At 41.8% G+C, this 27,306-nt stretch overlaps 1 protein-coding gene across 1 annotated transcript in view; it reads right to left on the minus strand.

The window, feature by feature from the left end:
* Positions 1 to 2,961: 2,961 nt before the first annotated feature.
* ADAMTS6 (ADAM metallopeptidase with thrombospondin type 1 motif 6) overlaps positions 2,962 to 27,306 on the minus strand; it is a 452,024-nt gene continuing 427,679 nt past the window's right edge. Inside the window, exons 23-25 of the mRNA XM_063963153.1 lie at positions 15,355 to 15,531; positions 12,833 to 12,989; positions 2,962 to 7,952 (exon numbers count right to left, since the gene is read on the minus strand). Coding sequence (XP_063819223.1) covers positions 7,843 to 7,952; positions 12,833 to 12,989; positions 15,355 to 15,531 — 444 coding nt within the window. The 3' untranslated portion in view covers positions 2,962 to 7,842. The remainder of the gene's footprint in view (positions 7,953 to 12,832; positions 12,990 to 15,354; positions 15,532 to 27,306) is intronic.

A 27,306-nucleotide genomic window follows, 5' to 3' on the forward strand; every position in this document is an offset into this window, starting at 1 on the left:
ATTGAAGCCTTAGCCTAAATTGTGTGTCAACAGCCAGATGTCACGATCCGGGTATCTGGACGCCATTACTTACCCTTCAGATGCCTCCTGAGGCTGGCTCAGCGTTCCAGGACCGGATCCCATCCGTTACACTGATGTCCACATTCCTGCCTCCTCTCCTGTCACTCTGAGACGCGGTCACCGCGGCGCCATGTAACATCTGGAATGGCGTTCCCCGCGGCCTCCACCGCTGTCCCTGAGTTCCTGCATGCAGAGTGTCAGAGTGGCGATTACGTCAGCCGCGGCCTCCGCTGTGCCCGCGTGGTTTAGATGTGCAATCATCAGTCTGGCGTCTCCTGTCTCCTGTGGCCGGCGCCGCCATTGCTGTTTCAATTCTCACATGGATTACAAACCAAACTTCCCTCCAAGTGTCTGCATGGGCGCAGCCATCTTGGATTTTGTCATCTGATCATTTCCACCAATCTGCTGTCTGTATTGTTAATCTGCATAATTGCCTAGCCAACCCCTTCCTTGCTGCAGGTATAAATATGCTGTGCCTGAGCAAGGAAGGCGTCAGTGCTTTGGTTGTCTAACCTAGTTCCAGTTTGTCTCTCTCCTGTGGTTGTCTTCCAGGTTCCAGCTCCTGTCTCCAGACTTCTGCTATGGAGACCCGCACCAGCATTCTATCTGCGGTGTAGCCTGACTCTCCGATCCATTCTGGACTCACCTGTTTCCAGCTACAACAATCACCTGCTTCCAGCCCAGCTTCCAGCAGTGTACAGCTTCTCTTAAAGGGCCGGTGTCCTTTCTGCAGTTTACCACTCTCCACCGGTATTATTATTTCACCACTCTCAAACAATCACCTGCTTCCAGCCTAGCTTCCAGCAGTGTACAGCTTCTCTTAAAGGGCCGGTGTCCTTTCTGCAGTTTACCACTCTCCACCGGTATTATTATTTCACCGCTCTCAAACAATCACCTGCTTCCAGCAGTGTACAGCTTCTCTTAAAGGGCCGGTGTCCTTTTCTGCAGTTTACCACTCTCCACCGGTATTATTATTTCACCGCTCTCAAACTCCAAACTTCATTATTATTTCATCGCTCTCAAGTTCGTTTATTATTTAACTGGTTCCAGCCAGTATCCACTCCGTACCAACAACAGTCTGGTTCCAGCCAGTATCCACAGCAGCCGTTTTACCTTCAGCAGCCCAGCCTTTCCTGGAACATCAGCTGGTACGATCCTGGGTTCTCTCCATTGCTACAGTCAGGCCTGGTAAGGACTTTCCAACTAGAAGATTATAAGAACTGTCTCACACTACCAGTGCCTGTGGCCCTTGCCACCCTGTAGTACCCAGGAATTGTATTTATCCTCTGTTGACTTTTATGTTTCCTTTTACTGCTGCTGTGTTACGGAGTTTGTCATAATAAACATCATTGACTTTTATCCTGGTTGTCGTGGTCACGCCTTCAGGCAGTTATTCTACATGTTACTTACATGTCTAGGGGTCTGATACAACCTCCCAGGTTCCGTTACATCTCAGCCCCTACAACTGAGGCTGCCTCCCGTCAGCTCAGGCCCTCAGTTGTGACACCAGAGGGGTAAACGCAACAGGGTCCGAGTTGCCGGAAGTGTGGTACTTCGAGTGAGAATGCCTATATTTTTAAAGCGGCAATCATTTACAAGGCAGAACCAACCTGATTTTGCCATGTAAATGATTGCTGCTTTCAAAATACGGGTATTCTTGCCCATAGTCCCGCACATCCGGCAACTCAGACCCTGTACCCCTCTGCCTGTCAACAATCACAATGTTGACATGCTGAAATTGTTAACATTATCATGCCGATATAGTGACTTGTACACGTCATAAACATGCACCATACATACAGTTGTGTACCGTGATGCGTAAGATAAGTAATTTGGAATAAAAGTAAAAACAATGGAAAAGCTCTTTGCTTTAGCTGTTTAGAAAGCAAAAGCAGGGTTTGGTAGATGAGTAATACCCCTTTCACACCACAATCCCAGGTCACTGAGGTGAACATGGGTTTCAAGCTGTGTCCCAGTGGCTTGAAACCCATCCACACCACAGGCTGGTTATTGCTGGAGCTTCTTCTCTGCCGGCAGTGAGACGGCTCTCCATAGGGTTTGAACGGGACCCAGGTCGGACTAGTCACTGGACCCGGGTTAAGCGTTTCACACCAAATCGTGATCTGTGTTTTTGCGGTGGTGTGAAAGGGTTATTGTAGTTAATTTTTCCTCGATAGTGCAGGGAAGTAGAGAGCCTGGCTGGGCCCAGGTATTGTCCAGGGGCCTAATCACAGGAGACGTGGTCATGCACCCTTAGAAAAAAATACTGAAACAAATGGTATTTTAAGCGCCTCCATGGCCACACTGCAGCCCAGCACGCATCAGCGTGTGCTGGGCTGAGGAGAAGAGCTGCATCTACTGCCCCTCCATCAGTCCTAGTCCCAGGTAATTTGTACCCTCCCTCCCTCTCGACACTACTGTGTGTCCCACCAAATCAAGAAATGCACCTATACACCATGTACTATTCATATACTGTACCTACCTACTTGACTCCATTCACTGGGGGATATTCAATTGTTTGAAAAGTCGGTTGGGTGTCTGTTTTTGCAGTCTATTAGCTAGGAAAAAAGACACCCAACTGACTTTTCAAACAATTGAATACCCCCACTGTGTCATAATACCAGTTTTGCTCTTTTCAACTTATTCCCGAACTGCAATATCCGTTGCTGAATAATTACTGTAGCTGGCAGTACACGTGTTCAGACTCGCACATTGGTTTTCAGCAAACACTGGCCGTGATTAATCTGCACCTACGGCATCAGAAGCATGACATTTGTATGCATGAAAGACCCGCCATTTTGATAAGGAAGCAGACATGACAGTTAGCCATACAGTCATTCTTAAAAGCTTCGTTTTTTTTATTTATTATTTTTTTAATAATATTATCTATTTTAAATGGTGTCTTGTGTCAAATGTAACTGTTACAGGTATTTAATTAAACACAACAAATGGAGAACAGGTGTTAGGAAACATGGTAATAAATTAGGATATAACTTACAAAAGAAAAGCCAAACATTTTAGTAACAGTGTACCAAATTAATACGGAGTACAAAATAAAAAGCAACTAATCACGATAATACATGGGTAATTCCATTCTGTAATGTTAATGATAGCTATATGATGTTCACTCGATTAATAAAGTTGATATTGAAATTGACCATTTTTAAGATTTACGCACATTTAATAATTAAACATTTGCCAAAAGTGGAATGGAAGTTTTAGCACCAAAAAGATGTCTCTTTCTTTTTCCTTTTTTTTTTTGTACAATACTTCCAGTTCCTAAAACTAATCGGCCCATTAACCCCACAAATTTGTAACATAACTTTATTTTGTTCCAATGTTTAAAAAAATAATTAAAAAAACCCAGAAAGTAGCTTTTGTACCATGTTAAGATTCTGTAGCAGCAGCATAATTATAGTTTAATTTTATTACATTCTAATATTGGGAACAGTTTAATTCTGAGACAGACTTAGATTTTTTTGCCTTAATAACAGATCCAAATCTTTTTGTTTTTTATTCTAGACAATTCTCTATTATTTCTCGTTTGCTGTTGTTTGAAGGAGTTTCTCAAATGCCAACCTCAGTGTGGCTTTACTCAAGACACAAATACATGACTCCCAATTTTTAGCACCAGGGATAAAGCGAAATATATTGATAAAAACTGTTAGTATCAGTTTCCTTTGAGGTAATATTAATTTCATCCAACTTTAAACATAAGATAAACTCAATTAACAATTATAATGCAAGCAAACCCTCATGTTACAAATTACACTTTCTACTAGAAGGATAAAGGAACCCGAAGCCCCTCAACTGTATACCGCTACAACATGAAATGAATGATCAATCCTATTTGAAACATTGTACCAAAAAGTAGCATCATTACTTTCATAATGTCATAAATGATGTATCTGCCTGGAACGATTAGTAATGTACCTCATATTCTTTATTGTTTACTTTACTTCACATTAGTAAATACTGAAGTGAACATAACGCATCTCACTTTTATTAATACATTTATTTAGTACTGAAAAAAGATCGGTAAGTTCTCTTTGTGCTTGTTAGGGCGTGTGGAGGACACCATAATGCTATTTTGCATAAAACAATGGTGAGAGTAAGTACAGCGAAGATGACTGTGCCAGTATATGAGGAGCAGAATCTATGATTTGAGATAAAGAACTGGGCATAATCTTTTAAGCTGCTATAGAAATTCAGTTCTCTTCCTAGCACAAATGTTTACTGAAAACTAAGCCTGTGTGGAACCCAGAACATTTCAGTTCCCTAACACAGTACTGATCAGACCCTTCTAGCAAAGAGGGCTTTCTGCAATAACCATGTCTAACATTTACGTGATCACCTCAAATGACCAAGGGCTCTTGATTATTTCCAGAACTCCTTCCATGCAGTGCTGCCATCATATCGGCAAGAACATCCTTGCAATAGTAACTTGCCGTGCTGCTCAAGCGGTTTCAGTGTGCCATTACTCTGGGACCCCAAGTGTCAGCATGCCATTACTTTGGAACCCCAAGTGTTAGCATGCCATTATTCTGGAACCCCAAGTGTCAGCATGCCATTATTCTGGGACTCCAAGATGGGAATTCAATTGCGGGCGGGAAACTAAAACAACATTTTTACTGCAAGCCAAAGGGATGTGCTATTCAATTTGAAGGACAGAAATTAGGACATGGTGATTTCTACAGAAATCACTGCATCTTTTTTCAGCAACCTCCAGAGTCTGTTTTTTTTTCTAAAATAGTTAATTTTAGTAAAAATCACCAGGACTTACTCTGGCACCCCAGCATCACCCATCAAAATCGTGACTGTCTTGTTTTGGTTGAGAGGCATACGAGATGTGAACATGACTGTATGGTTTTCAAAGTATTAGAGGATTACTCTGGACATTTTGTCCCAATGTGTTTTTTTTCTAAAGGCATTTGGACTTGGAAGGGTTCACTTGCAATTTCATGACATACTTCATTAATTAATGTTTAGAAACACTACAAAAAATCTGTAATTGGCTTTAAAGTGGTTTACTGGGTCCTCTCTAGTGAGACTTGGAACTCAACGTAATAGAAACTATTGAATTGATTTGATGAAAAGAGGGACTGAAAACATGTCTCTAAGTTTTCCTAAACTAAGTGGTTTACAGAACTTTGTTACATATTGCTTCAGTGTCATGCCACCTTCACAACATTACATTAGTGTGTAAATCATGTTTAATCCTACGTACAGTTGGAAAGATGATGACGCGTGACTCAGAATACAGAATAGGAGGTTACGGACAATGGTATATAAATTTTTAACAGCAATTATATCACTAAACATGTGCAAGACTGGTGCAAAAATCTGATTGCACCAGGAAAACCCTAAAATCACCCCAAAAGTCACAAAATGATGCACACGGAGCACAAATGAAATAAAGTGCTTTAGGGAAAAGACATACTGTACAACTTTGTTTTGAACATGTACTATGTTAAATAGATGCTCCAATATTTAAGAGACAAGCTTAGATTTTATTCTGATGACACTAAATGGTCATCAATAGCTTCTCTTACAAATATTCATAAATGGTATATCTATAGCAGAAAGTGAGGTGCTTGTGTATAATCTCTGTATATATTATGTCCACTCTAGTGTCTGTAAAGGTACATTAAACTTCCAGACAAATAGGGTCCCCCTTCATTGAATTTTTATCTAGAAAGATCTTGTTATTGGATATATATCCGACTGAATTATGGGGCAGATGTTTTAAGCCTGGAGAAGTGATAAAGCAGTGATAAGTGGAAGCTGATAACGCACCAGCCAATCAGCTCCTAATTGTTAATTTACATATTGGAGCTGATTGGCTGGTGCACTTATCGCTGCTTGATCACTGCTTTATCACTTCTCCAGGATTAATACATCTGCCCCTACGTTCCTAGAACAATTAAATTTGTAATTCTGTTATTAACGCATTTAGAATTTTAAATTTACCTTCTTTAAGACTTAATCATTTATGGTGAAATGACAATGGTTTATTTGTGTAACTGGCAGCCATTCACGGTACAGAGTAGACTGTAGGGCAGGCTTTTTCAACCAGTGTGCCGTGGCACACTAGTGTGCCGCGATCAGTTGCAAGGTGTGTCACACGCGGAGCCAGAGCAGCTTCCTGCACCTTCAGAGTGAACTGTTGGCCCGGGCTCTTCTTAGAGGATCAGTCGTGCTCCGGCCATGACGTATGCCTTGAAGACGCGGCGGTGTGATATCATAGGTCACGGCCGCCGCGTCTCACCATCCAGCCAGCCCACCCGCCTGCATACACATCTTCCAGTTCCTGCCTGCATACACAGCTTTCCTTGCCCACCCATATCCACACCTGCCCGACCGCCTGCTGCTCAGTATTCGCAGCAATCCACTATGAACAACCCCCACCACTGTGGGACAGGGAGGAGGACAGCTGACCTGTAGGGGCTAATATTTTTTTTTTTTTTTGGGGGGGGGGGGGGGGTATTCTCCTATGGGGAAAAATAGGATTTATGTGGAGAGAATAAGGATTTATGGGGGGAACAATGTGAATAATTCATGTGGGGAGCAATAGGATTTATATAGGGAGCAATATGATTTATGTGGGGAGCAATGTGATTGTTTTTTCTGTGGAGGCCAATGTATGTCTGGATTTTTTTTTACTATGAGGACCAATGTGTGTTTTTTTGTTTTTTTTTTCTGTGGGGAACTGATGGTGCGCCTTGGCAATTTTAAAATATTGTTCGGTGTGCCGCGAGTAAAAAAAAGGTTGAAAATCACTGCTGTAGGGAGTTACAAAATGTAAATGGCAAATTGGTTTAGGAATTATTGAAAACTTCTCATTGAACAATGAACGGATAGAGAGAAGACACAGAAAAGTACAATAATCTAGAAAAAATATTTTTAAAACCTGTTTTAAATATATTTATATTACCTAATAAGAAAGATAGCACCAACGCCAACTGTTTCCTATATTTTTCACATTAGCAAAATAGCTGACTGCAGGCAATGTGTTATTTTTTTTTCTTTTCTTTTTAATAGACATTCAAACATTCTTTCTAAGCTGGCTTTCAGCTACTCTGAGTGAGTTTTATACCTGCCATATGTCCTCTATGCAGGTATTAAATGATGCACCTGTGAATACTGACAACTGTATACCATTATATACGTAATTTGCTTCACAGCGGTATTACAGAAAAAACTATGAAGAAGAATTCAGGCAGAATAACAAAATACACCTATTTCAGTTCTGATTTATAATTGCTTCTTAAATAACATTTCAAAGCCCGTTTTTATAACTTAAATTGTGGTGCTGTAAAATTGAGATAAAATAATTATAACTTTTTGCTATGACTTAAGAATTTTCTCTCTTTTAGGCACAACAGCTACATAAAAAAAAAAAAAAAAAGTTTTAAATACAAATTGATTCAGTGTCATTTTGCAAGTCCATCATAAAAATGGTTCAAGGAGGTAAGCTCGGTGATTGTGGTAATCGGGGGAACACAAACGTCCCATAGTCTGCTTTGTTAGACTGTTTCAAAGTGTTCCAATTTGGCTCTTCTCCTTGTTGGGGTGTCCAGCACTTTGGATAATAAATTCACTTCACAGAAGTTAAAAAATACTGCAATCCTGTCAGCTGCGGCTGACGAGTGGTTATGTTGTACACAGGGCTATCCCTTTTCAAGGACATTTATCTCATTCCCCTCTGTGTCTCTCTGGGTTGTGGACTCTCTCCACAACAGCGGATAACAATGCTCTCTCTTCCCCTTGCCATGCTGTGGGTCAGTGTCCTTGGCAAGTTTTGCAACACATTTGCCTGAAGTATGCGCGACTGCAGAACTTGAACTTCAGCACCAGCGGGCAATATGCCACTTTGTTCACATCTTTGCATTCTGTGGGGAAACAAAACATGAAAAGAATAATTAACAAGCCCCGGTATTAAAATGTTTTGTTTTTTAAATACTGTGAACCATAAATAGACTGGTTTTATATATGAAGATTTCTACTGTAATAGGTTGGACATTTATTCATGTACGGTATATGTGAACTTAAACCTGAAGTAACATTATGACAGAATGCAGCAAACCTTTTACGTTCAACGCTGTAAAATGAGGGAGAGGAGAAGAGGGGTAGCATCAATCAGAAGACACAATAAGCACAATAACTGTGACTGTAGCTTCTTATTGGTCCTCCCACTAACACCCACCCTCGGCAGTGGCATTAGTACCATAGGAAGAAAAGTATCGACAGTCGCTCTGTAGACGGTTACTTTAACTGATCCTGGAAATCATCTGGAGTTATGCGGTTTCTTGTTATAGGCCATAAAACTGTATTTGCTGAATACGCATCTACTTGTATATGATACAACATCCTTCACCAATCAAATCATTGTAATTGCTCGCACCCATAAAAATGGAAGAGAACAAACATTACTGTAAGAAGAAAAAGGGGATAGCAGAGCAGAGGACAGGTGCAACTGTTATCTTTACTAGAACATTCTTGTAACAATTGTTTTATCTTCACTGTTATTTAGGTTGCTATAGAAGCTTCTCTATATAATGTAAATTGCTTTATTTCTGCTGTATTTTGACCTCTATCTGCATTCTTAGTCATGTATCAGGCTCTGTTTATTTTTGTTGCCCAGGGACACGCTGCCAGCGTCGGGTTGCTGTGTCATGTGCATGACACTTGCACCCGGTTGGCACCCTGCAGTACCTGGAACGCTTCTCTCAAGCTGGAAAGGCTGTTGCTGGGTCCCCATTGCCGGCAATGAAGACCATATCGCTGTCACCATCTATAGATGGTGGCAAGATAAGCTTATGCTGTTTGTTGTCTAAAAGGAGGCTATAACCCCCTTCGTGAATGATAAAGGGGTCTCTTTTTAATAGGTGCCCTTCATTTGGAATCACATGGACATGCCTGGTAGAGAGTCATGGGCCGTTAGGGAGTTTATGGCACCCCTTCTGAAATGTCATGTTTCGCTGAACCTCTCAGAGAAACAACATAAAGAGTAAACACTTGATAATAACATATTTATGTATATTTTCATTCACGGTAACTATTTGCTGAATTTAACAAGTTGAATAAAACAGTGAATGTGGCATGCACAAAAGTTTGGGCACCCTTCCAGTAGATTCATTAGAGGCCTCAAATTTGGACCCATTAGGCCTTAAATTAAGACAGATGTAGACACTGCTAAAGTAGAAACAATGCTGTAACCCATCGAACCTCTCAGGATGTACTGCCCACTCTCCACAACCATAAGTGCCTCTATGCAGCTAAGGAACTGAAAATAAAAATAATTGACTCTTATAAAGCAGGGAAAGACAGTAAAAAGAAATCTAAACACTTCCAGCTTGCAATTTCCACTGACAGAAACATCATCAAGAAAAATGGAAGTTAAGAGGAACTGTGGTAGTCAAGGCAGGGTCTAGAAATCCCAACAAATCTGATAGGACGGCTCGTAAAGTGGTCCGACAAAGCAAAATGCACTTATCACTGCCAGGGACCTGCAGATGGTGTAGCTGCTACCAGAGAAGAGGTCCCCAGGTCCATAGTACGAAAGTTGCTGCCAGCAGTAAAATCTTTTGTATGGTTTCATCAAATGTCAGCACTCAAAGCCTGAAAAATTATGCTGCTCAAAGCTTCATGGACTCAAGAATCAAAAATGAAACTTTTTGGTCATTTGTATAAAAATAGGGGACACATTTGATGAAAACAGCACCTTGGCATCTGTGTAGCGTGACACAGAAAATAATGGCTGGATGGATGGAAGATTTGGTTCATCTAAAATACACCCAGATGTATCATCGCTTGGAAAGTGATAAAATGGAGAGTTAAAAAGTACCAGCCAATCATCTCCTAACTGTCATTTTTCAAACACAGCCCGTGACAAGGCAGTTAGGAGCTGATTGGCTGGAACTTTTTCACTCTCCATTTTATCACTTTCCATGCGATGATGCATCCACAATCCTAAAAGTTACTGCACCAGAATGAGTGAATCTGAAAATAAGAGATATTTCAGCAAAGCACATAAAAAATACCTCAAAGTCAAGTATTTATTAAAATTAAGGTTTTGGAACGGTCTTGACAGTCTGCAGACTTACATATTATTGATAATCTGTGAGGAGATGTTAAACTTACAGTGTATGCAAGAAGACATCTGAATATTTCTGACCTAGAAGACTTCTGCAAAGGAAAGTGGGGAAAGTATACAGCGGCAATAGAAAGCCTTTGAGCCGGCCACAGGGAACGCTTGGAAACTGCGATTTCGGGACACACTGTTTTGTATGTTCTTTCCGCACCAGTGTATTATTGCATTTCTACATTTTGTAATTTCCTGTCTCTATTCCCCTTATTCAGTTACTTTTTTTTTCTTTTCTTTTTTTTTTTACTATATTTTAATATCTTCTTAAACCGAACAACTCAGAATGCTACCACCAATAGCTAATGATATAGACCAAATCAAAATGAGAGAAAAAAAAAATGACAGTAGCAAGCCCAATGAAACATTAGCAGACACAGAAGCTCTGCGCACAAAGGCGCAGCTGCAATTCTATCCACCTCTGAAACAGGCACTATGGGGGTTTATTGAGAGATGGACGTAGATCATGCTTCCGCAGCAAGATCTGTGTCCATCTACTCACATGCTGGGGGCAGCCCAGCACAGGGCAAGGACGCCCAGCATGTGTGTGGCGCCACCCCACGATTTAAGGTCGACCCATGCCTGCGCCAATTTTTCTCGGAGCAATGCGTGTGACGTCACGCTGCCACTCCTAAAATGCTCCCGGCACGCTCTTGCAGTGCCGTGTACCCAACCATAATGCCCACCATAATAATCTTGCGGATGCATCCTTCGAGGATGTGCCCGCAATGTGAATGACTGTACAGGTGCAATGTGGCTGCTCCGTGTGCTCAGTTTGTGGATGTTCGACAAACTAGGATGCGTCCGCATCAGCGGCCAACTCTGAATAAGACCCTATATGTGTGTTTCTTTATTTCTACTTCTTTCTAACAAAACACATAATTGGAGCAACGGTACTTGAGCTTCTGCATGCAACTGTAGGTGTATCATGAGGCCCAAATGAGATGAAATGTCAGATAAATGTGTGGAAGTGTAAATTAACAGGGGCGGCCAAACACTACAGCAGGCTGTGCTTACTTGTGAAGGCCACACCATGTCCGCCCACAACAATTTTACAGTTTCACTCATATTTTGTTCTTGTTCAAGCGCACAGAGGAGCGCTGCAAAATGTAGTGTGAATTAACTTTGCAGCTGTAACGATTAGAAGACACAACCACCGAGTTTTACCACAGAATGTCGCACTGTATTTGTGAGCTCATGTTTGTATGGGATTTATTGTCTATGAATAGAGCAGGAAGGACGACTGCCAATTCTGCTTTATGTCTATTTGACAGTTGGCTTGAACGTTTGAGCTGCATTCTGATGCTCTGGCTACAGGTTGGTCTGGTCCTGCGAATGTTCTAATGTTAGTGAATGCTTCTCTAGTGAATGTTCTAATTGGCCAAAAGCTCTAGGTCCAATCACATCAACACTGCTTACACAGGAATAGGATTCGGACGAAAAGCAAATCTAACAGGTGCTAAATCCCCCACCTCACACACAGTTTTACATATCTACAAAGGGCATGTACAGTAGATAGCAATGACTTGACCATAGTGTAGGGCATGGGTCTTCAACCTGCAGCCATCCAGCTGCTGTGGAACTACACATTCCAGCATGTCCTGCCACAGTTTTGCTATTAAGGCATGCTAAAACTGAGGCAGGGCATGCTGGGATGCATAGTTCCACAGCAGCTGGAGGGCCACAGGTTGAAGACTCACGTTGTAGGGTATACAACAGTATCTGTGCAGGTGAATAAAGCAGAATGGTGGCAACACAAGATTATTTACCCTGCAGTTAAATAATAAATTAAGGTGACCTGAACTTTATATAAAATGCAGTGTACAATTCCCCATGTACAAGAAACAGCTAACATGTACACATATGGGGGGGCGCAGATTCAGTTGTTTTTCCCTGTGGCTGCCACTAGATGGCGTTCGACAGAGCAATTCATTTGTTGCTCCGCTCCAGCACAAGTGCCGCAGGGAGACACAGTTCTGTCCGTCTATTTGGGCACGACAAGTGCTATAATTAATGGGCGTGCAGAATAATAGAATTGCTTTATCAGGTGGTCATTATTTATTGTGGCTGTTATCGCCCCCAAAACGTCATGCATTTAATACGCACCTATGAGCTGGGAAAAATCCATCTTTCTTGCTCTCATGTACATTTTTATTTTTACTTCATTTTCATTTTGTGGAACCAAATGCATTAAACAGTACATAAACGGGCAGTATAAAATCCTGTAGAAGTAAAGTCACAACAGCACAGTACAGAAGTCACTCTTGAGCTATTTTTTCTTATTTTTTTTTAAATAAAATTGCTTCAATCCTTCATATATTCTCCATTGTTCTTATAACACGGCTGCTTGTGGCTTCAGTAATATTTAAAGTATTCGATGAAGAATGACTGTAGCTATGAAATAGTTTAGTCTACTCCAGACCCGTCTTGACTCACCATTTTGAAGGAAATGAGAACCAGTGATGTGCGTGTTTTTCGTTGTCTCATGTCTGCTTTATTAATTCTTTCTATTACTTGCTTTGCTTACCTGCTCTGGTACACGCACTGTTTACAGAGTTTAGACCAGACACTACCGGGCTCCACGCAGTGTACAGAATGGCAGCTACTGAGGAGATCCGCAATACTCACCCTCTGTGTTTGAGATCGGGCTGCTGTCACATTTGCTTTCACACTGCTGCATTGACGGAGGGCGAACAGTTTCCGGACAGTCGCTAGATGCTTGCCCCGTATATGAGAGACACTGTACGGTTCTCATCTGCTGTCCCAGACCGCAGTGTGCAGAGCACTAATGAATACAGCAAGAGGAGGATGTTATTATATGTACCATTAACAATGACTTAAGATGGATCCTTTGTACAGATGTGTCCACATAAACCCATCCTGAAATTGCACCAAATAACCCCGTATAGCGTGACACAGACTTGCCAACTTATCTGAGCCAAAATATGAATCCTACCTAGTACACTATAGGTACACTAAGATGCAAAGCTGAGGTAAAAGTAAACAATCTACAGTAAACAGGCAATCGATACGTCCAATAGGAGTGACCCGCGCCATGCATTGTGCTTAATCTGTGACTTTATACCAGTTCACTATAAGCAAAGTAAGACACAAAACTGATGGAAAAGTATGCAGTGTGAGTAAAAGGCAAACGCCATGCATTGTTATGCGTTATCTGCAGCTTTACACCAATTCCTTTGCAGCAAAAAAAAAATAATCCTAAATAACTAGGACACTACTGCAAATGGAAACTAACATATGGTGCAATGTCAAGGTGTATGAGGACCACATCGAAATCTACTTAACAACAAACAGCTTTGCTAAAAGGACCGTATAGTGGCCCTCATTCCGAGTTGATCGCTCGCTAGCTGCTTTTAGCAGCAGTGCAAACGCTAAGCCGCCGCCCTCTGGGAGTGTATCTTAGCTTAGCAGAAGTGCGTACGAAAGGTTAGCAGTTCTGCTATTAAATATTTTCATGCAGTTTCAGAGTAGCTCCAGACCTACTCCTACCTTGCGATCACTGCAGACAGTCTAGTTCCTGTTTTGATGTCACAAACACGCCCTGCGTTCGGCCAACCCTCCCCCCCCCCCCGTTTCCCCAGCCACTCCTGCGTTTTTATCTGACATGCCTGCGTTTTTACACACACTCCCCGAAAACGGTCCGTTTCCGCCCAGAAACACCAACTTCCTGTCAATCACTCACGATCAGCAGTGCGACTGAAAAGCGTCGCTAGACCTTGTGTGAAATTGCATCGTTTTTTGTGAAAGTACGTCGCGCGTGCGCACTGCGCCCCATACGCATGCGCAGAAAAGCCGATTTTTAGCCTGATCGCTGCGCTGCGAACAACGGCAGCTAGAGATCAACTCGGAATGACCCCCAGTGATAGACAGATACAACCACATCAATTTTAATTCTTTATGTGATCTGTAATAGAATCCCATTACAACCGGAATTGGTAACCTCTTTATAGGGACTGCTCCAAAATAGATAAAAATATATTCTTAATAAAATAAAAAATAAAATAAATAACTCCATACATACTAAACATGCTGTGGCTCAAGAAGATTTTAGATCTGTACACGTCACTAATACCACAATAATCAGTGAGAAACAGGTAAGAACTGAATGATGCCTAGATTACATAGGGTGAATGGTGCAGACTGATGTGAGAAGATAAAGCAAGACATTTGGCTTACATGAGCGCGTCAATTAAATAAATTCCCTTAAATGTTGAAAACCATTTACATTGAAAGCATCCAGTGCAACCCAAAAAGTGTAAAGTACACTATCAGTGAGATCAGCATTAAAATTAACTACAGTATACTTGGCTTTCACAATAAGTGCAATACAGATGATGAGCTTGGACATCCTGACCTCCTGGATGTCAAATGCATCTTGTAAGAATGCCCAGTCACTTCCCATTTATACCCAGTGGTGCAACTATGACTGATCACACGCAGGGAATGTGGACGGACTATATATAAAGTACACTTGGGGCTAGTTGACTGTTGTGCGTTCTAGCAACAAAATGAATATTCTTCAGAGGAAATATTAATGTCTTGAGAGTATGTCAGAGGTCAATACGCAGGAAGTGGTGGCTTATGGCTTGTGTACCGCTCATCGTCAATGGCTGCTCTTGTCTTCCTCTACACTGAGAGGCTGTGCAGCTCTGCTGCTATACCGTGATGGGGCATACTGAATACTTACATCGATCTGCATCAAACATTATAAGAGTCAGGGGTAGTGACTGTCCAAAATAAATATTTTCAGAGATCTGAGCAAAATAGTGCTCAAGACGCCATGTACTCCCTGCTTTGAGGTTTTCTCTAGAAGGTTGCTAGAACAGATCTGAGCAGTGGTACCTAACTTAATAGTGTTATTATTCATAGTGCATTAGATGTCTTTTTTAAATTCACTTTATTTGCACTCCCTTTTAGATTCAACTCATACTGATGTGTTCTTCGTTTTCAGTTACTATACTGTCCATGGAATAAATGACTAGAAATGTGAAACAAAAGTATATACAGTATACAAGATTTCATTCTGAATCTCATGAAGCTACTGTCGAACACAGACAATAGAACTCTTTATTTAAATGTTCTAAAGGCCAAAGCGCTACATTTCAGCGAATACTGATTTTGTTACTTACCTGTCCCCATTCTCCAGTAATCCATCGGGGAGGCGGACAGCGCCCCAAGCTGCAGCGTATACGGACTGGAGGCTTGCTTTCTTCTGGACAATTTGTGGAAGGAAAGGTTTTGGAGAGGTCGCTGCTTTTGCACTGAACTATCCGGTGTTTAAACCCAGGACCGCATTTGGGAGTACACTGCAATAAACAAGAAACACATCGGCTTAACGGTAATATCACGTTTACCTGCATTGCACGCGTCATGTATAAAGTGACTCTGCATGTTGTTTCATTAACACTCATTTGTCTTCTCTAGTACAAACTAGTGTTGGAGATAAACCTCCTACTATCAATCTCCTTCAATGGTCTGTTCGTTACCCTTTGTTTACCAATCGATTGGGAATCCCAGGAAGCAGACACCACACGCAGTTATGTCCACCAAAATGAGACTCGCTCTACTTTATTTAGCATGACATTATATAGAGAAAAAAGGTGCTTGCATGAACACTTGATACACGTCACATTTCAAAAACAATAATGCATCTCTTCTCATAACTCCTCTCAGGCTGACACCCTCCTACGTGTCCTTCAGGAGAAGTCTAAACACAAGAGACTGTCTAATAACATGTTTTTAAGACTTATAGCTATGACCTTGCTTCGCACAGAACGTACTAACTGTGAAATGTCAGCATTATTATGATTTAACCAGCAAAGCATACTTCTACTTCTCTACATCATGGCTTCTACTTAACAAAATGGCTGACACTGCTTAAGCTAAATACATCTATCTTCATCACTAAGCAGAGACTTTTCTTGAGAGCTAAGAAAATCTGAAGATGCAAAAGAGAGAGAAGCCTGAAATTATTGGATAGATGCATGAGAGCCAATGCATACAGCAAACTGGTCTTTAACATGAAACCTTTAGCTGTTCCACTGCTGCGTAACAACATTTCTCTGAGGATTTGTATTGTATACTATTAGGCTATGCCCACTTGTCTTTGAAGCACTTTGTTTTTCTTCTAGAGCTCTACAGATTTTTCTTGTAAATTGGGTTATGTTGATAAGCCACTTGTACCATCTGTTTGAGATTCTAAAAGTCCTATTGAAGCTGTCTTGTCATACAGTACATCTAATTTCTGACTTACTCCCCTGGTCTGCCTTTGCCAGAGATACTACATGGTCTAAGGTCAAACTCACCCAGCAGTTTAGCAATGCTAACATTGTTTACTGCATAAACAACTGACATAATAGCCGCAATACAAGTGATCTAACAGACGACACATTTCATTTATTCATAAAATAAACATTTTAGAACCGTTTCGTTAAGATATCAGATTGATCCTTTTTTTTTTGTGGCTTCACCTTTAAATACGGCATGAAAAGTAATTTCTAGAAAGAGGACAGCAGCGCTTGAGGCTGGTTAAAATGAAAATATGGGATGTGTAATATGAGGGAGATTACTGGGCGCTACAACTAGTAATGGAAGGCAGATTAATAGGACTCATTTTCCCTGGCTGCACCGAAGGGGAGTCACAATGCCTTATCCCAGGGGTAGGCAACCTGCGGCTCTCCAGCTGCTGTGGAACTACACATCCCAGCATGCCCGGCCACAGTTTTAGAACTTCCTAACAGCAAGCCTGTGGTAGGGCATGCTGGGATGTATAGTTCCACAGCAGCTGGAGAGCCACAGATTGCCTACCCCTGCCTTTTCCTAAACCAAAATCCTATTAACAACCAATGATCAAAGCATAAAGTTTCCAAATTACTTTAATGTAAAAATCACCAAATCTATTTTTTTTTTCAGTCTAAATTTGTAGACGTTAGAAGGTTCTTTCCTCACTTATCTAATTATGCATATTCCATGACTGTATTTATATATGTGTGTCTTTTTTTGAACAGCAGTTGTTCTGTCAATTATTGCATTGATAACAGCTGATTAGACCAATCTCATAGCCACAAGTTTTCCAAAGCTCAGAGATTGAAAGCAGGTTATTAGGGAGAGGCTGGGTGTCAGTGCTTCCTGAATGGCAGGATTCCCGGAAATTGGGCAAATATGTTTTTGTGCTAGAGGGGTGTCTAATAATATTACAGAGCTCTTCCTTAAATCATACAACTATCATAATTTCGCCGCCAAGCAATTACATTTGAAGTAATTTTCGTAAATATTAGATTCTTGTAGAAGTTCCATTTGCTTAGATAATGATCACTAATGCCTGATTCTGTGAGTCGCACACATCAGTGTCTGCGACATTGGGGGTCATTCCGAGTTGATTGTAGCTGTGCTAAATTTAGCACAGCTACGATCATGAACTCAGGCATGCGGGGGGATGCCCAGCACAGGGCTAGTCCGCTTCGCATGTCAGTGCCCCCCCCCCTCCCCGCAGAAGTGCAAAGGCATCGCACAGCGGCGATGCCTTTGCACTTCAAGAGTGGCTCCCAGCCAGCGCAGCTTTAGCGTGCTGGCCGGGAGCTACTCATCGCTTCCCGGCCCGCAGCGGCTGCGTGTGACGTCACGCTGCTGCTGCGGGCTACCTCATGGTCTGCCCAAGCCTGCGTTGGCCGGACCGCGCCCATGAAACGGCAGCCAAACGCCGCTGTTTCGCCCCCTCCCGCCCATCAACCGCCTCTGCCAGTCAATCAGGCAGAGGCGATCGTAGCGCAGAGACGGGCAGCCGGCGCATGCACAGTTCTGACCCGATCGCTACGCTGCGTAAAAATGCAGCGTGCGATCGGGTCAGAATGACCCCCTTTATGCTAATACCAGTACAAAGACCTTCCCTGGTGTACATCCGTGTGTCCAAATGTGCAGGGACTGGGATGCCCACACGAAGCGCCTATAGATGCTGCATTAGTCTAGTGTGTCTTTAGCCCTATGGCAAGTGCAGTTTTTCATGGTCTCCATGAGCAAATGTGCATCTCTGTAAGCAAACTCCTTTTGTGGCATATCCGTGACATTCCTGCGATAATTCCATATGACCCAACATCTCCATACTCCCGTGATAAGATAGCGACAATCCCATAAGACCCAACATCTCCATGCACCCGTAACATGCCTGTGATATTTCCATAAGACCCAACATCTCCATGTGCCCATGACATGCCAGCGACATTCCCATAAGACCCAACATCTCCATGTGCCCATGACATGCCAGCGACAGTCCCAGAAGACCCAATATATTCGCCTTTAAAGCCGCGAGGGGATGATCTAGAACTTGCTTTGGGGGAAGAGGTGGGGTGTTTAAGAATTAATATAGACCCCCTCCTCTCTCTGCTCATCACTCCTCCCACTTCCAGTCCTGCCCCTGGGCCCCTCTCATTTTCAGTCCCAACTCTTATGGATCCTGCACGTCCCTACACAATGGGAAATATCCATTGAGTCATGAGTTTACCCCTCTATGCTCTTCTACACCCCTGTATGCTCCTCTATCCTTCTCTACACCCCTCTATCCTGCTGTACACCACTCTATGCTCCTCTATCCTGCTCTACACCCCTCTATGCTCCTCTATCCTGCTCTACACCCCTCTATGCTCCTCTATCCTGCTCTACACCCCTCTATCCTGCTCTACACCACTCTATGCTCCTCTATCCTGCTCTACATCCCTCTATCCTGCTCTACACCCCTCTATGCTCCTCTATCCTGCTCTACACCACTCTATGCTCCTCTACACCACTGTATACGCTCTAAACTGCTCTATGCTCCTCTAAAAGGCAGATGTCATATATTAAAAGTAAGTCGCTCGTAGAGCGCCCAATGGAGCCTGCCACCTGAGTGTAATATTATGTGGTCATCTGGCCATAGGCGCAGCTCACTCTCTGCTCGGAGCTACACTGTTGCAACGGAACAGTGCAGTGTCAATAAAAAAAACAGACACTGTGCTGGCTGTACAGGGGGAGACCCTGTCTGCTACCCCCCCCCCCCCCCCCACTGCCCTGGTAGCCACCCCCATTACCTATCAGTCCAGGAACACCCTTTTCATTTCTGCTACCGTGCTTCTAAATTTAATCTGCAACTCTGTATGAAGAAAATTGGGATGCAGGTGCAGTGCGATTCGAAAAACATTGCTCCACTGCATCCAACGTCACCATTATAAATATATACAGGGTGATTCAAAAGTCACAGTACACCCTTTGGTTTCAAAAACTGTGCAGGAAATGGGAAAACTGAATACTCCAGTAAGGTATGGGTGAGGTAGGCTATCTTTTAGGGTATGTACCAAACATGGGTGCCATATTGAAATCAGCCATCTTGAATTTAAGTCAGTTTTTTCAAATGGAAAGGAGGTTGTGTAATATGTCAAACAACATTAAAATATGCTGAAAAGTTTATTGCTGAAAACAGATTTGAAATAGCAGTTATGGTTCAAAAGTACAACATTTTTTTGTTGCAGGTAACTGAAGATGACTTTGACAAAAGAGAAGAGAATTGAGGTCATTTTGATGTCTGGAGAACGAAGTTTCTGTGTCATAGCTGCAGATTTTAACAACCAGCACCCAGAAAGACCTACAATTTCACATAACACTGCAGGGGCCTAATTTCCATATTCTGAGGAACTGGGACTGTGGCTGACAAATTACGGATGGGTCGTTCAAAAAGTGCTACTGGTCTTTCTGGGTGCCGGTTGTTAAAATCTGCCGCTATGACATGGAAACTTCCTTCTCCAGACATCAAAATGACCTCAATTCTCTCCTCTTTTGTCAAAGCCATCTTCAGTTACCTGCAACAAAAAAGTGTTGTAACTTTTGAACCATAACTGCTATTTCAAATCTGTTTGCAGCGATAAACTTTTCAGCAAATGATGTTGTTTGATATGTTACACGACCCCCTTTCCCTTTGAAAAAACTGACTTAGATTCAAGATGGTCGATTTCAAGATGGCGCCCATGTTCGGTACATACCCTAAAAGATAGCCCACCTCACCCATACCTTACTAGAGTATTCAGTTTTCCCATTTCCAGTTTTTGAAACAAAAGGGTGTACTGCAACTTTTGAATAACCCTCATTACAATCTATAATTGAGAGCCAGGCTTCACTGTAAATGCCGATGTCCTGTCTAAAGTCTACTTTTTAATATTCATAATGAATGCCAGACCAGCCCTCACGTCCTAAAACGCAACCTGTTCAGCATAGTCTGTCTCCAGCTGCTTCATTTTCAGAACGGAGGAACACAACGTTACTGGGTTTTCCTCTTACTGGTATTGTCTGTGTCGCACCTACCAAGCTAAATTAAGAATTAAAGGAACATGTCTGACAAACACCCAGAATTCTATAATCCCAAATTCCATAAATTGATTTCTAAATAAAGAGCAGACTTGTAGCTGTTAACATTCCCAAAATATTTTGGTTCTTCTTGACCGCTATTCAGCCTGCACCTTTAAGTAACCAAGCCATGGCTCTGTGTCCCAAGTGTACAAATGTTCCAGACTAGAAAAACTTTATATATTTATCTAACGCTGAAAAGCAAGTGTGATCCCCCACAGGTCTGGTATGCATGGATGTTTTTACTGCACCGTGCCAGTACATTGGCATTTTCAAAACTGCTTTCATGTGGCACCCACTTACCACATTTTTTAGATAACAATGTTTTATTTAAATTCTTTTTTTTTCTTTTTTTTGGTTGACAGTTCAATCACACTCCTTAGTATTTTGGTAACCCAATCAGGACAGAAAAAAAAGAGAGGAATTTAAAATAAATCTGCCTTACGTGCGCACAGAATGCAGTTGTATTATTATAATGGGGTACAGTGTAATATAATGAATGACTTATTATGAAATGACAGCTATGTTTCGGAGTGTGCATGTTGAGAAAAGACAATCTGATCTGCTTTTTCTCAGACATGGATTTCATCAATAGCCAGAGTTATAGTTATCTCTCCGGTACACTGCTGTCAAATCGTTACTTTCAGAGTAATCTTTGTTTTCGGAGAAATATACATCTATCTGGGCTTCTAGGAAATACAGATCGCTCTCTCCTACTGTTTTCAGGAACCTCAACTAGGATCTGCAAGCCATGCTAGACTGCAGATAGGCTATTGGACATGTTTACAATCTGCTTAGGGGTCTGGGGGAGGTGGGCACATGATAAAACAGACGGCAATTGAAAAGGGGTTAAATGGTTTAAGGAGTTTTATGCTATTCACATGAAGTAAATTATTGGTATAGTATTAAACCAGCTTCCCAGAAGTGTTCTTCTGATAAGTGATTAGAAGATAGATTACTGGAAGCAGATGTGCGTAACCTTTCATCTGCTTCTGTGTACCTATGTTTTACTGTTCAGACGGTCCTAAGGACTGAAGCTTTAAATTGGTCACTGAGCTCCAAGGTGACTTCTAATGTCCTTGGGCCTAATTCAGATATGGATGGGGTGCAATCGCTAATGCTTACTAGGAAGCAGCAGAGATGCACTAGTATGGTAATGCAGCAGGAGGCGTCTGATATAAGTTGATGACTCCTGCTTGCATTAGTGATCCTTGCAACACAGGGCCAAATTTAGACTGGATCGCTGCAGCTGCAACAATCGCAGTCTACTCAGCAGGTGCAAAAGCATCGCCACTGTGTGATGCTTTTGCACCCTTGCGGGGGGGTAGGGCCAGACATGCGGGGTGGACTAGCCCTGTGCTGGGCGTCCCCCCCGCATGTCTGAGAAAATGTTCGTAGATGTGCTACATTTAGCACATCTACGATCAGATCTGAATGACCCCCACAACTGCAGTTCCTACAGAGAGGCCAGGAAATCTCTGTCTTCTGATGGAGAGCCTGGCCTCAGCACTCCCCGAAAATGCCAGCGACTTGTTTTTGTTTATGAAACGGAGGCCGTCACTGCCCCCTCCACACCCCCAAATATCTGCAGACTGTCAATCTACTGATGTCTGCAGCTATAATGCGTCCAACGACGAAGGACTCGTATTGCACATACGCAGTACAGGTCCGGAGCATGTGCAAAGTACCAAACAGTACTTTGTGCCTATGATCAAATGAGATTTGAATTAGTCCCCTTATTTTACAGTAAGGAGCTACATTATTCTTTATACTTATAAGGACTGTTTATGAACTATGGAGATAGCAATTCAGAATTTTTGTCTGTTTGCTCCGGCATCACGCAAAAACTAGGGGATGAATTGGGATCACATTTTTGCTATTGATAAAAAAGATCTTCCTAAGGCGCTGCAAAATGGAGCAGCAGTAGACAGTACAAATAGGTCACCAACCTACAAAGACAATATGTAACAGAAAAATACAGTCTCACTTTCTGCGCTCCAAATGTCCCCTTGTTTTAAACGATCCTCACAGCGATGTCATGATATGATTCAGCTGACCACACATGAGAGGCTGCACATCGGTGTGAAATACACTGTTAAATCTTGACAAAGACGCCGCAGAGCGTCGAAACGCGTTGATACAGTGCAATATTGATGTCCAAACCAGTTCATCCATTGAGGGGAGCATATGACATTTTTTTGATATCCGGATCATTTTATGTCAGTTGAATTCCATCTCTGTTCCCCTATTTGGTATGACCGGTTGTCCATTTGTATTTTATTTGTAAATTTTAATAAAAAAGGGTTTTCTTTGCCCTAATTGGCTTCCTCTTTTAATTTCATACCCACCATATGAGTGATATCCATACTCATTATACAGGCTAAAGAGGAAACAATATCCACGGAAAATAAACCTTTATGTGCTTTCTATCTCATATTTTCAAGTAAGCATACACGTAAGGATTTATTACCGTATCTCCACGGCATCACTTTGGGTGACCCCATAAGAAGGTGGACGTCTTATCTCTTTTCTGGGACCATCTTCATCACCTAGTTTTCCCTCTACACAGTGGAAAGAACTGTAGTGCCCATACAGGATTACACTATTGTATTTTGTTTCTCTTTTTTTCATGCATATCATGACATCGCTGTGAGGATCGTTTAAAACAAGGGGACATTTGGAGCGCAGAAACTGAGACTGTCTTTTTCTGTTACACATTTTTGCTATTGTATAGCTTAGTGATCTAGAAAGTAACTGAGGTATGTATGATCCCAATGTAAGATCATGGAGAGGAGCAATAAAGAAAACACCAGACGCTTCACACTCGCCGCATGCAGTGTGCAGGTTCAAGTGCAAAATTACGATACGTACATAAATATATATATATATATACATACATACAATATATACATATATTGCACACGCTGAAAAATGCTTAGTGCTGCAGATTTAGATCTCAGTGCCAGCTGCTTCTCCCATGGGCAGCTTTACGTGGCTTGCTCAAGAGAGTTAGTAGCCCAAGCATCTTTTTGTGTTAATCCCTGATGGAAAAACTGCAAATATTGATTACAAAGACATTCAGTGATCAATGTGTACAATATAAAATATACATCACAATATTAGATGGCACTATTGACTTTGTAAAATTATTTCCGCTAAACAATAACAGAAAGCCATGAACAAACTCTGGTGTATAAATAAATCAGTAGGTCCAGGGTCCAAACATACCAGCACACCTCTTCATTAAAGTGAAGTCCACAAAATTTAAAATCACATAAAATTGTTCTGTTGAAGTAATTGAAACTTGTTTTGCAGTTTAATGAAGAGGTGTGCTGGTCTGCTTGGGTCTTGGACCTAGAGCATTCTTTCTAAAAATGTGATGGCCCTACATCCGATGATTATGAGACATTGATATAGACACAAGCGTGTGTGGCTTTCTCTAGATTTATATATATATATATATATATATATATATATATATACACACACACACACACACACACACACATACATACATATGTATCTACATACATACATACATACATACATACATACACACACACATACATACATATATACATACATACATACACACACATACACACACACACACACAAACACATGCATACATACATATATTTTTGTTAAATAATGACTTGCTTTGACATATGCTGCTGGGCATGGCGTTTGATCCATGTCCAGATGTGAAGAGATAGTAAACCAAAGGCACACCTGAGGCCCATTAGTCTATACACCGTTCTATGCACATACTGATGGCTGAATAAGAAAGTGCACCTTTCCTTTCCCACAGTGGCGGCAGCCATTTAAGTTTAATCATAATTTATGAGACAGGAGCTTATAAATTCACTGGAAACCAGTGGTGCAAGTGTGCGGGTACGCTTAGGTACGGCAAACCCTTAAGAATTTGGCAGCGGGTACCACCCGCCACACACTTTGCACCCATGACCGCCATTACCACAATTAAAATGCGCCCCTGAGCAACAAGTCCATAATGCTTGGCAGCATGACGGCACCTCCCACTTTGTCAGGGTTACTGGGGGTGCAACGGCTACGTCATGATATCACATCATGCTTCCTCCTCTGGCGGCCGTGGCTGGCGTGAAGCGAGGAGCCTGGGTGCACTTTCCTGCGGCGTCCCTTGCTGGGTGCAACAGTGCAGCTGTTTCAGCACTGAGCGGCTTTTGTTGTTCACAGGCTGGGCATGTCTCTGGCTTCACTGTGTGTCTGGTTATTAATTTCTAATATAATGTGGACACTACTACATATTTCTATTATTATGGGGGTATTACTATATATTTCTATTATTATGGGGGTATTACTATATATTTCTATTATTATGGGGGTATTACTATATATTTCTATTATTATGGGGGTATTGCTATATATTTCTATTGTAATGTGGACACTACTATATATTACTATTATAGCAGGTGCACTACTACAGTATATATTCCTGTTATAATGGAGACACTACTATATATTACTATTATTATGGGGGTATTACTATATATTTCTATTGTAATGTGGACACTACTATATATTACTATTATAGTAGGTGCACTACTACAGTATATATTCCTGTTATAATAAAGACATTACTATATATTGTTATTAAATTGGTGGCTACTATATATTTTATTATACTGGGGGTATCACTATATATGGAGGCATTACTATATATTTCTAGTCTTGCCTCCAGAGTGCAAAGAAAAGGGGCTGTCATGTGGCCACGCCGTTAGTGTCATGTGTTCACCCACTCACAACACATTACCACACCCATTTTTTCGGCACTCAGTACCACTATGAAAAACTCATGCAGCCATTTTGTAACATCAGTGTTTCTGAAAGTACATTATGAGCAGTAGCATCACTAATGCACAAAGTGTTTCATTGGCTCCAAGTATTGTTAAATATCACAAAATGGCTACCCCCACTGTGCATACGTAGATGGCCAGCGCATTTTAACTAAAACCACTTTTAGGCACAGCCATGTTTAATGCTAACAGTCTACTGCAGGGGTTAAACTATTACCAATTCAGACTGTGGGGGAGATGTATGAAGCCTCCTAACGAGTGTAACAGTTGCCAATAGAAACCAATGAGCTTCTAGACAGCAATTCTAAAGTACATTCTATAAAATGATAGGTAGAAGCTGATTGTTTGATATAGGCAACTTCTCCATTCTTTAATAGGATCTCCCCGGTTATGTCATACTGCCTTAGTATATTTACTGCAGGTCTAAAAATGAAGAGCTCTCAATTTATTCTGTATCTGCTCATACATCAACCTTCAGGAAATAAGTGCTAAATGCATGAAAAACCTGAAAAAGTGTCCGTTAGGATGTGTAAAGACGGTTGGTAACTTGTTTCATTTGTGTAACAAGTCTTTCCTAGCCCACGGCATCCGAAGACGTTATTGTCAGGAATGTGTGTATCTGTAGTTTATGTAAGCACGTTCTACAATCTGCACAAGACTTGTATGTGCACCATACAGCATCACCTAAACTCCGCCATTACAGTCCAGGTTTTAGGAATACGGGCGGGATGTAATAGGGTCAGAGATTTTTTTTTTACGGGACAAACTCACACCTTCTTACACATTAAAAAGTGTGAGTTTGTCCCGCAACTCGCACAATGTAATAGCCTGCGGGTTTGTAAGCTCCAGTTTTTTTGCTAGTAAACGCAAACCGTGCAATTCGAGATTCATTACAAGATGTGAGGTATGACAGAAGCATGCACAGATCAGGGAGATCCGTGCATGCTTCTGTCTATTAAAGTTAACAAAGAGTTAAATATAAAATAAAAACAACGTGGTGAGTGGATGTTCCCGTGTCTCTTTTGCTGCCGAACTCGGACTTCATTACATCCCCCCCTTAGGCTGGGTACACACTTGCCGATGTCAGTGACATTGCGCAAGATCCCGCTGCAAACAATATCGTTCATACACAATGAATGATATTGTTTGCGTCTCGTCAGTGACAGCATGCACCCACATACAGGTGCATGTCGTCCTGTACAATGGTGGTCATTCCGAGTTGTTCGCTCGCAAGCTGCTTTTAGCAGCTTTGCACACGCTAAGCCGCCGCCTACTGGGAGTAAATCTTAGCTTATCAAAATTGCGAACAAAAGTTTCTCAATATTGCGAAAAGATTTCTCTGTGCAGTTTCTGAGTAGCTCGAAACTTACTCTGCCAGTGCGATCAGTTCAGTGCTTGTGTTCCTGGTTTGACGTCACAAACACACCCAGCGTTCGCCCAGGCACTCCCCCGTTTCTCCAGCCACTCCCGTGTTTTTCCCAGAAACGGTAGCGTTTTTTCGCACACACCCATAAAACGGCCAGTTTCCGCCCAGAAACACCCACTTCCTGTCAATCACATTACGAACACCAGAACGAAGAAAAAACCTCGTAATGCCGTGAGTAAAATTCCTAACTGCATAGCAAATTTACTTGGCGCAGTCGCACTGCGGACATTGCGCATACGCATTAGCGACTAATCGCTCCGTTGCGAGAAAAAAATAACGAGCGAACAACTCGGAATGACCCCCTATACCTTTAGATTTCAAGTTTAAAACTAAAGATATTGTACCTCGATAATGACCCGCGGGAGCATCCTTAACGATATAGAGTATACACACTTGCCGATGTATACGATATAGCGTCCGATTCGCCAGTACGGACGATATATCGGGTACACATC

The sequence above is a fragment of the Pseudophryne corroboree genome, chromosome 1, assembly GCF_028390025.1.
Source record: "Pseudophryne corroboree isolate aPseCor3 chromosome 1, aPseCor3.hap2, whole genome shotgun sequence".
NCBI lineage: Eukaryota > Metazoa > Chordata > Amphibia > Anura > Myobatrachidae > Pseudophryne > Pseudophryne corroboree.